The sequence below is a fragment of the Lepisosteus platostomus genome, chromosome 2 (assembly GCF_059453375.1).
Source record: "Lepisosteus platostomus isolate fLepPlt1 chromosome 2, fLepPlt1.hap1, whole genome shotgun sequence".
In the NCBI taxonomy this organism is placed as follows: Eukaryota; Metazoa; Chordata; class Actinopteri; order Semionotiformes; family Lepisosteidae; genus Lepisosteus; species Lepisosteus platostomus.
In genome coordinates this window covers 9,980,589-9,995,458 of record NC_142612.1, presented here as the reverse complement: position 1 = coordinate 9,995,458, position 14,870 = coordinate 9,980,589, and the positions used below count along the sequence as shown (strand labels likewise).

Sequence of the window (14,870 nt, the reverse complement as noted above, 5' to 3'; positions counted from 1 at the left end):
TTTGAATTATGACATTTCTATTTCCTCTACAATATGATTGCTTGACATTTTCAGATATTTCTTCATCGAATGAGTCATCAGTACATCTCATGGAAGCTCTCAGACATTTTTAGAACACAATTTCAATTGCATTATTTGTTGATGGCCAGTCTGGTCCTGACTGCATGTCAACACGATGAAAACCACCACTGAGACTGTGTGAACTGAATTCACAGACAGAACATGCCAGGACTTCTCAGGGCTCCTGAACAAGAAGTGCTGCCAAATTTTTAATGTAAAATTATGATATAATTTTTAATATATAAAAAACTGAGATATCAGAAAAAAAAATCCTATATTTTTCCCATATTAAGACACTAATCAGAAACGATCGCAGTTTGATGTGGTCAAGCAGTCCCTCATAATGTCTTAGTAGAATTAATTAGTTTTTTTTAATCAGAGTAGAATATAGTATCCTTCTTTAATTTTTACTATGGTTCCACAGTTCTTTTTGCCTGTTTAAAGTCAACCTTTAAATAGATTTTTCTCTCTTTATTTTTTTTTGCAAGAATACAGTATGTTAATTATGTCTCTAAAAGATAAAGATACGGTTAAATATTTTCCGTATCAGATAAAGATAAGGAAATATGTGTGCCACATGTATGAGCTTCAAAAGTAATCAAGTGTATCATTTTTAATACGCCCAGATATATCTGAACTAAGTTTTGCAAAAAAATGCTGTCTATTTAGTTAGTTACCTGTAATTTATAAAAATATCTATATTTAAATGCGGCTCTGGACGGCACATTGTATAGCATTGCTGCCTCAAGCACTGGAGCCCTGGGATCAATTCCAGTTCCAGATTCCAGTGTGCTATCTCTGTGGAGTTTGTATTTTCTCCCCATGTTTGTGCTGGTTTTTTCCGGGTGCTTTGGTTTCCTCCCACAGTTCAGAGACATGCTAGTAGGTTAATTGGCTTCTGTGAATTTGGCCCTGTTTTGAGTATGTGCATGTTTTTTGTGTGCCTTGTGATGACTGGTGTCCCATCCAGTGCTTAAGCCCGTTGCTTGATGAGATAGGCTCTGGCCTCCTCATGACCCTGAATTGAATAAAGCAATTAGAAAATGGATGGATGCTTAAAAGAAGTTCTATGCTGAAAAAGGAAATATCCTTTCTCTATTACAGTATATTAGAACACCAACTCCTATAGAAGTGGTATCTTAAAATACTTGACATTACATTTTCAATACTAAAGTTAAAATCTTGAAACTGATAATACCATGCAAGTTTATCTGCCACTTCTACAGAAAAATGTGAAAACTCTGTTAATGTTGTACTTATGGCTTCCTTCCCTCATTTCTTCTTTTAGCACAAAAGAATGGTCTAAATGGTCTTGGAAGTGCCTCTCCCAGTTGTGATGAGGGGGACGGCTGTTACATCCAGGTGTCAAAACGCCCCAACACAATGGAGATGTCCACTCTGACGCCTTGTGGTGGGACAAAGCTGGACCGCCCACGTAGCAATACCTCAGAAGCCAAGCTAATGGCCAAGAAGCGCGTCATTCGCATGCTGATCGTCATTGTGACCATGTTTTTTGTCTGCTGGATGCCACTCTACTCAGTCAATACATGGAAGGCCTTTGATCATCAATCAGCTAGCAACGCGCTTTCAGGAGCGCCCATTTCTTTCATCCACTTGCTGAGCTACACCTCAGCTTGCGTCAACCCCATCATCTACTGCTTCATGAACAAGCGTTTCCGCAAAGCCTTTTTAGCTACTTTTGCTTGCTGCTGGAAGCCCTGTAGGCGACTGAGAGAGTCCGAAGATGACATAGTAGCTACTGGAGCCTCACTTTCCAAGTTTAGTTATACAACTGTCAGTACCCTGGGCCCCTCCTGATCTGAGAGACTCCAGTTTACCACATCAAGAGGGATACTAGCAGTATTCCATCCTTATTTATTGGATTTTTCTTGATTTGCTTTCACCTCTTTTTCCATTGACATGTTGTTGTTGTGCATGTTTATATTTTTGATTTTATGTCACTGTACTTGTTGTCATGCCCTGATTAACTGGAGACAGTTGTTGGTGCATTAATCTTTAAATCTGTGAGGATTTTAAGAAGAACAAAAATGACCTCACTTGCATTTTAACTGACCAGGTAGAAAACCAGTAGGACAGGTTGTTTTCATAGACAAACTGAATGAGTATTACATTTCCCCCCTTTTAGCTGTAGGCCGTTAAATATCCTGATCTTCAACATTGGAATTAAAAAATCCAGAACTAAGCAAAGGAATACATGATAGAATTAATTTCAAGCTAATAAATGTCAAATTATCACTAGAGAAAATGTATTTTACAGTAGGTCTGAGCTGCAAAAATCTATCCGTTAAACTCAAGACATGTGGTTGGTTATATGCCTGGTTGGTAAACAACTCCCCAGTATATGCCCACTTTCCTCACCTACAGTAATTTAAAAGATATTAGTTTACTTTCCTTTTTTACATTTTTCTCAAGTGGGTATTGGAGGAGTGGCAGGTGACAGAATCTCTGATTTTTCTCTAATTCCTTTCTAGTTCTGGCTACAAATGGTACAGCATTGTTGCATTCTAATGTCTTCATGACCAATTATCATTTCGTACATTTATTAATGTTGGGATCACAGAGGTAAGCTGTATTAAATTATTCCACCCTCAGCTTCAGACGAGTACAACACTGTCAATTTGTAGTACTTCAATTTCCTCATGCTTTTATATTTCTTTTGATGCACTGCTAATCAGTGAAACTATGATACGTTGTCTAGGAAAGGGCCCTTTCCTTGTTTCTTCAGTTTTCCTTTGTCTTCAATGGTTAAAAATGGGCTATTGTTGATGAAACTAATAACTGACGTCAGCATTTACACTGTTTCAAAATGAGAAGCATTGTCCTGTATTACACTCCACCTATAAATTAAACTGCATTTTGTTACAGAGAGTTTGTAACAGAAAACATTCTGATCCATAACTGAAGGCTACAAAAGAGTGTCAATTATTTTTAAACTTAGAATGATAGTGAATATTGTGAGTTTAATTGATCCGCAGTTCCAATTTTTGTCTGACATTATAGTTTGTAAATAAATATTTCTGATTAATTGAAGTCACTGAACCACAAATTTTGAAAATGTGAAATAATTCTAAATTGCATCACTAAACTGTAGCCTCAGAAAAAACATGAACTTATTGCTGTTGTTTTTGTAAAACAAATAATTTGTTTGTGGAACAAATTAATTAATGTTTAGGATAAAATTAAAAAAACAGAAGTTAGAAGTACTATAGCAAAGAAGCATAAAACAGTAGTGTTCTAGTTATCAATAAAAACAAAAGCTTTTTTGTAATTTCTGTATAAGTTAGTGAAACAATTGAAAGTATGGGAGTTCAATGTGAACTTCAGTAATAGGAAAAACATGCAAAATATTTTCAGTTTTAAAGTATTATTCTAGTGCTTAAAAATCATTTTCTTTATAGTTGAATAGCATTGTCTACTTGTTGTACAGATACAGTGCTAAACACAGGTATCCTTGTGTTTTAATACCAATTGTATTTTTTTCCTACTTTTATCAATGTATTAATATGTAAAATATGAAATAAAGTCTCCCAGGAAAGCAATAGCATATTGTTTAAATGTAAAAATAATGCTTACTAATTTGAAGAGTCTTGGTTAAAGAACATTGAGAATTTATTTAGTTTCCATGAGTGTTAAAATTGAAAAGTCAGAAAAAAAAACAAAGTTTTCATTCATATATGGTTTTTAGTGGAGAATTGAATCTGTAAATTGGGCATTCCAAAGATAAAAGATATCATCATACTGGTACTGTGTCAACAAAATGAAAAGTGCCATATGTTTAATGTGAGAAGGTATGTTTTTTTTAGAATCATTATTTTCACATACAGAACATTCATTAAAGAAGAAAGAAAATGCATTTATGTACAGCAAAACAAGAAAGCCCCCAAATCATCAGGTGTCCAAATCTCTTATTATTTATTTCTACATAAATTTGTTAATTATATACCTCAGAACAAGGTATGAAGAAATTAAATTAAAAAGCATAATTCCCTCCTTCCCTTTCAAATTCTGTAGATAACACAGAAGCCTTAGTAATCTATATGTTGCATAGATTTTCCCGACTTTCTCAGGATTTTCTGAAAATCTACATTCACAATTTTAAAATAAAAGTTTGAAGAAATGTTTCCATTTAGTTTGGAGAAAAAAAAAGTGTTGATGTCTTTTTCAGTGAATGCCAAACCCATTTCCTCCAAATTTAAGTGTACATGTTCTCTTCCCCGTTGAAGGTCATAAAATACTAATGTCAAAACTGATGTGCTTATCTGAACTGATAAATAGTAATTTTAACTAACAACCATAAATTGATAAATCTTCAGTTTGATTTTATTTGCCTTTTTATTTAAAAAGACGTTTTAAAACACAATGTAAAACGAGCCGGTAATGTTGGCTCAAGATATGTATGTATTAAAATCAACACAGATTATATTATTTTCATGACAGTGACTAGACACTTTTGATCAAGAAGCATATTTTGATGCTGTCTTCTAAGTTTTGAGGGTAAATTACTTTATACCTTTGGCTGTACACTGATATTGGTTTCCCAACACTTATTATTACTTTTTTTCTTTTCCACCTTTACTTCAACTTCTGTTATGATATCACCACCATTGCAGGAGTCTGATATGTATTAATCAAAAGATCAACATTAATTTTAGTGCAATATAAAAAGCCTCACCACCAATGTACACACGTAACTGATTTGTGCACAAAAGAGAACATTTCTACTGCTTTATTTGTGCCAGCTAATGATAAAATCCAGGAGGATTATTTTCTGGCTATTAATATACTAAAAAATTATATTTAAAATGAGATTTTAAAGTGATTATACAAACTGTATATTAGTTTTATGTTTGAATATTTATTTTATGTTTGAAAATGTTGATCTAGTCTGAAAACACCAAATGAGGGACTAGTGGCCCGCATACATTTGTTCATCTTCCTTCACTGGGATACCTACAGTACATTACCAATATCCTTACATCCCTGAACAGCCAGCCAGCTCTACTTTACAAATGCTCTATGCATTTTGATGTTTAAAGGCACACCAGTGTGCTCACATTTAATAGGGAAGCCGTGTGTCTGGGATCATTTGGAGAAGATTTGATTAGTCTAATATGTTGATTAAAACAGACTAAAACTTGTTACTGTCTATACAGTACAGTAAATATCTTTTAACACTTCTTCTAATTTATACGATAACAGAATATTGTGTAAAAAAGAATGACAATATAACACTTATTAATATACAATCTTTTTAAATTACAATAATAGAGCCTTGGCAGTAAAGAATCATATCTGAGCCACTGTTTAGATCTTGGGCAGAAATTCACAGTAAACCCTTTGAAATAAGTAAAAAAGATTGGCTTTCTTTTCAAAGAAAGTAATGGATTTCATATGCAAATACATTTTATTAATTTATCACTCTAAAGACAGTCTAAACACATATTTCTTCTCTGATTGTACAGTTATAATTTTGTTTTTTCCATAGAACTTACGATATAAATCTTACAATTTCTTCTATCATGCTGTATATATACTTATGTCTATTAAGAAATGCATATATTCCTATTTAGTGGGTAGAGTTAAAATTCAGACTACACGGATATACCTTTTATCCTGACCCTTGGTCATTTTTTAGGATAAGTAGATATTTGGTTTAAGATTTATTATACTGCACATCACTACCTTACCCATCGTGATTGGGTCTCTTCCTGATTCTATTAGCGTGCTCATATAAAGAAATAATTATTGCTTTGCTGGCAGTATTAACATCTCTTCAATGTTGCTTCTATTGCAAAAAGTAACCCCCATAAATTATGTAGCAGCAGTTTTCAGAACTAGAAACCATTTATCAGAAACAAAGCCTTTGTTCTAATGAAATATGGATTATATCCATTTTTGGAAACTACATTAAAATTTGAAGATAAAAGACCATTATATATTATATGTATATTCAACCTCTCTAATGGACACATGCAAAAGTGTTGACAGAAGCTGTTATTGCTATGTTCTTATAATCAAAAACATTCACAGGAAAATCCCGCAGAGTTGTCATGACATGATTGACCAGTCACCACTACAAATATGGCACACAATGGTACTTCTTCCCTTGATTTTAATATCATTTAAAATGTTTTTAAAAATCCACTTTCTCTTAAATTAGAGGTGTGTATCATTATATACTGTATCAGAGCTAAGAACTCTAGAAACCTATGACAAGAAGCTTAGCATTTTTTGATTGGAAAGACTGATTTGTCCCCATTTATGTGCTGTCTAAATATTTCACGTGTACTTAACATGTGAATGTGTAATACCGCACTGGTAGAGCACAAAAGCAAAAAAAGTTTTTTTCAAGTGTGTTGGCATCCTTCATATCTAACATAATTTTTTAATCAGATGTTTTGCACATATTTCTTTTGAAATAAATTATTTTGCAGCCCTGTCAGCAGCAAACAACAAAATTACAACAGAAAGACACTAACATTTGGAATTGGTTTCACATTTTACTTTGAAAGAATGATGATTAAAAACAAAGATAAGGAAATTTTGGTTTCCTCAAGGGCATGCTGTAAATCTCTAGTTACATTATTTCATTGCAAATTATCTCTGATATAGTCAGTATAGATGAAATTTGTAAGAACAATCTGAAGTCAGCTGGCATTGAAGTCCACAGGAAATCTGTTGAGAGTTAGTTTTTTTCTGGGGAATGACTAGATTGCCATATGTAAATACCACTCAGCCACTGTTTAACAACCACTTACTGTTGCAAGCTTCTGAATCCAGATGACATTTGCAAACCATTTTCATTGTTTTGGACTGAACTGTTTTTATTTTCTGATTCTTTTGGGAATTTATCTCAGTACTGCTACTCACGTGTTAGTAATATGCAAATATTAAAATTAGTAGAAAGGGTTTTAAGTGAAAACACTTAGCTGATTTGGTCTAAAACTTATCTAAATTTATACTTTTGGAATATACAGAAAATGCAACAACTCCTTCTGCCTCATACAAGTAACTGCATTCTCTGAGGGAGGAAAGAACTTTTATTCGGTTTTTATCCATTTCATTCATGGAATCATTGATTAATTGTTGTTTTATTCTTATATCTGGAGCTGCAAATTGTTAGTCAGCTTGGCAGACTGCCACAGCTGTATAAACAGCACAGGAGAGACAATGTGCACTTACCCACTGAAATATATAGTGTTGAGCTACAGTATCTGTCTCTTTTCAACTTTACCTGATAACAAGGTGCCCAACAAGTTACAGTCTGCTGCTACATGGTGTGCCGATGATATCCTAACTATAAACAGTACTTTCCCAGTGTTGCCATTTTGCTTAATCACAGAGATAGTTGTTATTAACATAGCCCATACATTATGCAAAGTTAAAATTTCTTCATTAGAGGACCTTCGACGTGCTCTAAATAGACCATTAGTCATTGAATCATTTGGAAATACCTACTGTATTAGTTATATGCCAGACTATAGTTTGTTTGTAAAACCGAAAATAGAGCTGCCTATCTTGTGTGAACCAGATTAGATTGGCGATTTGACAAGCAGTTACATTTTGGTCATTGCACTGAAATCCAAGCAAAGACGTGAGGAAAAAATGCAGTTGCTTGAATACCTTATTACTAACTTGTTGTTATTACTAACAGTAGCCATGATGATAAACACAAAAAATGTTGCTTTCTCAATGATCTCCATTGGCAGAAATGATGCATTTGTTAACATAAGTGTTTCTGACACCAGAGTCTTTGTATGAATCTGCTACAGGTCTTTTGGCACTGTTACAGGAAGTGTCTCTCTTTGCTTGCACAGCACATTAAAGTTGGCAATGTAACCGGAAAGGAGCAGTGAAGTGAATAAAAAAGACTGGGCTATGGCGCCAGAATGTCACAATGCACAACGCGCTGCTTTGACCTTCATATGCATTAAGGTTACAGAAATCATGTCTCATTACAACAAAAAGGAAAATGTGAAACAGTTAAAAAAGTGGGACACTTAAATGAAAGGAAAACTTTAACGGGAAGGTCTGGTGTCTGCTCTTAGTCTAGGATCTATTTCCCTTTAGTTACTGATCTTCTTTTACACAGACTTTTCCTATTCCTTTCTTTGTGAAGACATCCAAAAAGCACTTAGTTTTTCATTGCAGTTGAAAATTAAACAAAATATTGCTAGCACTTTTAGATTTCAAGGATTCCACTTGTTTTATGACCTTTCTGACATGTGTTATTTGTCAGGAGTTCCTATGCTTGTGTTGGCACTTTCTCTTGACCGCACGTTATTAAGACACATGCACGCACACAAAAAAAAACTACATTAAATTAAATTGTAAATAGCAGCCATTAAAAGACAAAAATAATGTGATTTTATTGAAATTTGTAAATGAAATGTAGTTAGAATTCTTTTCTGCACATGAAAAAGTTACTTCTTTTAAGTGAATTTACTATTTTCGTAGTATATACAGTGTATATATATATATCATGCCACAACACAAGATTACAGAAGCTGAAAGCTATTGAACAATATTTTTGTCAATACCGGCTCACCTTGTTGAGAAAGTTGTTGATGTAATGAATTATCCTGGTATGATAAGTTGATATACTATAAATAAGTCTATTATTGTTTTCAATGTAAAGTTGGATTTTGTTTTGTTTTTTAATATTCTCAACCGTTTGTTGCACTTACAGAATTAGACTCATTCACAAATATGTAATTGTTATTGTTTCCCTTCTTGGTGCAAATATTAAAAACATATAATTTAAATCCATATTCTTTTTTAATAGTCCACAATATCTGTCACGTGCAAGTACAGTATATGAATTTTGTCAAAATTGAAACTTTCCACTGTTTTGTAAATATTTCTAAATTATATTGTCTTCTGACAGGAAGATTTAATTTTATTGCAACATAATCTTGTCAAATATAAAGAGTGCTATATAAACAGTAGATATTCCAGAAAAGACATTTGTGTATCGTAGCTTTGATTGTGCACGTAAAAGTGATCATTAAGAAAAAGATGAGCAGAAAAATAAAATGAAGAACGCTCTTGTGATGTGATCAGGAGTATTTTTTTTAGCATAATTTAGGCACATAAACTGTGATGCTGCATGAAGATATTACTCATTATTTTCAAAGATACAAAATGTGTTTTATATACAGTAAGAAGAAAAAGAGGTCATTTCCAGAGACTGCATTGTATCCCATATAAAAAGGATAAAAGAAGAAATGTTTACTCTGTTTAATGACACACTTCATATCGTACAGTTCCATTTTACATACAATGCAAACTTCAAACTTCAGGACTGGTCATACAGTACTCATTCTCAGTATTCATTGACCTAGAAATTGACATGGAAAAAGTACACTGTAGTAACTGCTGAGGTATTTTCTCATGTGTTTATTAAAAGAGCAATGAGTGTGAGGTTTTAATATTAGGTTTAAAACTTTGGGTTAGGGTGCTAACAAGTTAAATCATATCCATGAACCTGCTTTTATTGTGACAGCTGTTCAGAACTTCTTACTGGGAATACATTTTCATCTCTACCATTCACTTCCTACTAACCGATGAAGACAGGACAATACTGACGTGTCTTTAGAAGCTATGTGTTAATATCTGAAATGTGTACAGTGATGTCATCAGATGTTGCTCTGATTTCAAAATACTGCATCTGGAAAAGGAACTACATTACAGACAAATACCTATTATAGTCATAAGCATTTTATGTACTGTAGTTTGACTACAGTATATAGATAATCTAAATAAAATAAACTGAGTCACATCAAATAATCTCTAATACTATACATACATAAATAATATCATAATATTTGTGATTGTTGTTTTTTTTTCCTATTGTTTTCTATACTGTATTTATACCAGAGAAAGTGAAATAGTCCTGGAATATATGCAAAAACTTTGTACACTGAGTACTAGTAACATCTGTTTCCTTATAAAAAATAAATGAAAAGCGAGAATATCATCCATGGGAATATGTAGGTAGGAAAATATTATGACACTTAATGCAATATCAAACCATGGTAGTGAACCATGATTAATTTTTAGCTTGCATTGCATTAGAAGTCAATTTATTTTTAAAAGTACTGGGCTAATTCCCAGTTGCATACGGCTATAATTTTAAAAGTGAAGATCTGCATCTGTCATCTTTTAATAATCAGTCAGTTTTTAAGCATTACCTGAATATACCCATATCTGCAACTTTTCATACAGTGGATTCACTTACAATATTTTTGTTATGTTCCATTTCTGTTTCAACCTGTGTGAATTTTACGTAATGAATCCTGTGAAGTCTATATATGGTCAACTATCCGATTTTTTCTTGAACTTATAGAAGATTTGTGTTTTAGAAATGTATACAGATGGTCAATATACTATACAGTACAGTATACTTGTTAACATTCCTGTTTCCACAGGAAAAACAACAACCTTTTACGTCTTATGCATGCTTCTGCCTAAAGTTGTAGTGTGACTATATAGTTCTGCAGTATTAGGTTACTGAATTAATAATTATCATCATCATCATCATCTTTGTAAAGCTTGTATTTTCCAAAACGGGAATATTTTGCTTTTGTAATTATGGTGTCCGATATTTCTGAATATTGTGATGTAGTTGAAATCAAGCACTACACATTTTACAGATTCCAATCAAGGTAATGTTTCAGGTCCTTTGATTTGAAAGATGCTATTTGGCCGCACAACCCATAATCTGAGTCAGTTTGGGAAGATTATCTGTTTTTACATCTCAGAATACTGATTACATTTAAAAAAAATGAAAAAAGGCTACAGTAAGTTCACATTTCTTATTCTGTGGTAAACAGGTCCTTGATTTTCATTTCTTTTTTCATTACAGTATTTTTCTCACCTATAAATATATGAACAACAAGAAGATGTTTCATAAAATGAAAAATCATTTGATTAGACTTTTCTACCCACAATAAATATAAATACATAGATAAATGTCAATCTTAAATATCAATCTATACATACAGTATATGCTATAAAGATATTCAAAGAGGTAATATGAAAGAGTAATTGAACAAATTGAACAAAAAGTCTACTAAAAAAAGTGAGACTTAATCAGTGGGGGTGACTTTCAGCACAGCATGCTGTTTACAGTATGTCTTTCTTCAATTCAATTCAATTATGGCACCCAAAATAAGTAAACTCCTTGTAACAGCAGTGATTCAGTAATACTTCTATAGAATTAACTGTACATCAGGTAGATTTAACTAATGTCATATGTTTGTGTTTTTATCCACTGTTCGTACAGTGTATTGTTATCAAGGAGCTTGTTACTGCTTTTGTAACACATCGAGTATATACTGTATGTTGATATGTTCAGTAGTGGATGTTAAATGAGCCATGTGCAATGTTGTAAGCCTGAAGCAAAATAAAGCTGTTTTCTGTTTTATCATCTCCTGTATACCAGACTGTAATTCTGTATTGTACAAATCAAAAGTTAAAGTGTATTCTGTGGTTAAGGCAGACTTTCTTAGATGAATGTCCGAGGTAGAACAGAATAGTGTATAGAAGGTTCCAGACCTTTGGATTACAAATTTGTGGGAGAATCGAGGTATAGATTTTTCATAATGAAGAAAGTTAAAAAAGAATGGAACACAGAAGACCTCTGATCACATCGTCAGGAATATCCTGGCAAAATGAAATAGACAAATGAAAACCCTTTTTTTCCTACAGAAAATTGTGCGCACGTGACAGAAAAGTCTTCAGGACCAAAATAATTACTAGAAGTCAGAAGAACAAAAGAAAAACAGAAATTGGTTCTAATGTAGAACTAAGTGAACCTTTGAACATAATTTATTTTAAAAAACAAAACAGGATAATTTAGATGTACAGAACAAGTGACCTTTCACCAATACTGAATATTGCATTTCTTAGATTTTGCTTGATGTGAGATCTACAACAACTTCCATGCTGTGGTGTAATTCAGTACACACTTTACTTTATGTTAATACAGACTTAGACAAATTTTATTCTGAAAAAGACAGGTTAAACTGGCCCAGAACATAATAATGAAATATAATGTATAAATGATGCCACATTATAATATATGTGCTGGTCTATTCTTTTCATGTGAATATTTACAATTTGTGAGCTGAACACATTAAATGCTGAATGATATAATAAAATCCAGAGAGAGAAAATATCTTGAAGCTTCCAGCAAGTCGAAAGATGAGTGGGTTGATGGGTGGATTGGTTGGAGGAGTTTATCTGCCTATCGGCATCCTCCCTGCAAACTGCAGGGGTCTTTGCTGTCAGTCAAGACATTAAAGAAACAAATGATAATTCCAAATAGGGTGGTTATTAAAGAAGAAACACAAAACAAATGCTTCAGACAGCGGACTGGTCTTTGAGCGAATAAGCTTAGCTGGATTAATAACATAAAAACAGCAAAACTGAGACATGTAGGACGTGATTGACAATTCACCCACCTCCTTTTGTAATAAGGAATCCATTCACACATACATTATTAGGTTGGCCTTCAAATTTAGGTCAGTAATTGCTTCCTTCCTTCCATTTACACATGAGATTTAAATATGACTTAACAGTCTCACACTGAAAATGTAAACAGGATATAGACACAGAAATATTAAATGGTAGAATCACATGGCATGAAGAGATGAGAGCACCTGTACACAAAAAGCAAGGAATGGATATTTCATTTACTCCAAAGTACTGGTTCTATATTGCATACACTACACTAGTACACTAGTTTCTAGGGAAAAACACATTACATACATTTATGTACAGTATGTTTATGGTCAACTGCCATAAACATACATAAATGTATATTATAGTTCACGTAGGTAGCTGTGTCAGCATGCGTAGGCTGCAAAGGAACAAGTTAAAGGTTTATTCCATGCTGAAAAGAGAAGAAAAGAAACAACATTTCGGCTGTGGAGTCTTCTTACACAGGCTCACACTCGTTTTAGCATGGAATAAACCTTTAACTTGTTCCAATGTATATAATATGTTTTCCCCTAGAAACTAGCATTATTATACTAAAATAAATTATTATATTATTCTAAAATAAATCTTAAATTATGCTGGACCTCATCAGTAGACCTCATCTGGACTGTTAAGAATCCTTGCTTCAGGTACTGCAAGTATCATAATGAAGGATAGTTGTGAGGAAACTGCTCAGGTTTTCTGCAAGCTGAGTATACCACAGTCCTGTGACTCCTCTCTGTGAAAATGTAAATGTCTTCAAACAACCTTGGTTTATACAGTGTACCATGCAAGAGTGGTCAGTGCCCTCCATATGAACTGAGACAGTGAAGTCAAAATTGATCTTTTTGCTGTATACGTAATAAATTCGGATGCGAGATGAAAAGATTGGTCCTTAATGGTCAGGTGTTCCCTGTTGCATTTATTGTGCTCACATAGAAAGACTGTGAATGTGTAGTGTTGGATTTAGTTTTTGCTTTTCTTTTTTGTGTCTCCCTTTGGATGATGTCAATGATGTCAATGGACAGCAGTGTTGTAACCAAATACTGTGTTTGATCATTTAATTTGTCCCAAAACTTATACTCACCTAAAATGGGTGATGGAAAACAAAAAGTGGAACTATTCTGAAAAGTTAAAGCACATATGCGCAGACATATCAAGAAATAAAAGGTAATATTCTGTACATTTGCTACATATTCATCTTTTCATCTCCTACAGCAAAAAATTTACAATTCTGACTTTACTGTCCCAATACTAATGGAGGGCACTGTATCAATAATTATTTTTGGAAAATTGCCTTGCAGTCTGTTACAACCAATTCTAATTCAGGCAGGTTGTTACCACTAGTTGATTTAACAGAAAATAATATAATTACAAATACTGAAAAAGATGCATTTCTGTCTCTCTTACATCTAATTATATATACAGTACAGAACATAATAATAATTTCTATATACTTAAAAGAAAAATAAAAGTAAATGTTAAATTGTTCAATTGTATTATTATTAATAAGAAAAAGAGAAAGACATAAGAATAATAGTGGATCTCACACTCAAAGTTTGCAGTTTAAGTACAACAGTGCCTGTTTTTATTTCCATTATTTTACTCTTACTCACTAGAGAGCTTGAAAGTGGCACAATAATCATGTCTTCTTACTGGTACTATGATATACAAAGTGGCCCAGGGCTGCATTTAAAAAAAATAACCTAGATTTATGTCAGCCTAGGGCTGCTTTTTTGTTTTGGGAACATCACATCAGAGAAAAGGCAGCCCTGATGTAGCTCGAGGCCATTAAAAGATGCAAGTGTGAAAGGGGTCACAGTATAATATCTCTATGCCTCTCATTTATTTCTGCTTGAAATCAGGATTTCGTCCTCTCCCCCAAACCTAAAATGCTGACCCTCTATGACTGCTAAATCAATAAAATGGTACTGGACATAATACATCAGCTAATGTCAAGATCCTCAATGATTACTCAGTGAAATGCTGCATAACACACCCAGAAATTTGCCTTAACTTCTAGAAAAAGAAAACTATGGAAATGCAGATGATATGTATTAAAGAAGGCCCCTACACACTTAGCAGTTAAACTATTGTTACTAATATTTTCAACACAGGAACATTTTTTTTTCTTTAAAAACATACTAATTTGTTGAATCCTAATTCTGTATTATTGGTATCTATAACTTTGCAAATTAAACAATGACTATGAAGGTTTGGGTTTTTTGGGAATGGTTGATAAGATCAGGCAAAATATGTTATTAGGAATTATAAAGTGTAAATATGCCTTTTTTAACTATACTGTA

At 33.0% G+C, this 14,870-nt stretch overlaps 1 protein-coding gene across 1 annotated transcript in view; it reads left to right on the top strand.

Moving 5' to 3' along the window:
- cckbrb (cholecystokinin B receptor b) overlaps positions 1-11,521 on the top strand; it is a 37,095-nt gene extending 25,574 nt beyond the window's left edge. The window contains exon 5 of the mRNA XM_088597264.1: positions 1,349-11,521. Within this exon, the coding sequence (XP_088453390.1) occupies positions 1,349-1,878 (530 nt within the window). The 3' untranslated portion in view covers positions 1,879-11,521. The remainder of the gene's footprint in view (positions 1-1,348) is intronic.
- Positions 11,522-14,870: the final 3,349 nt, after the last annotated feature.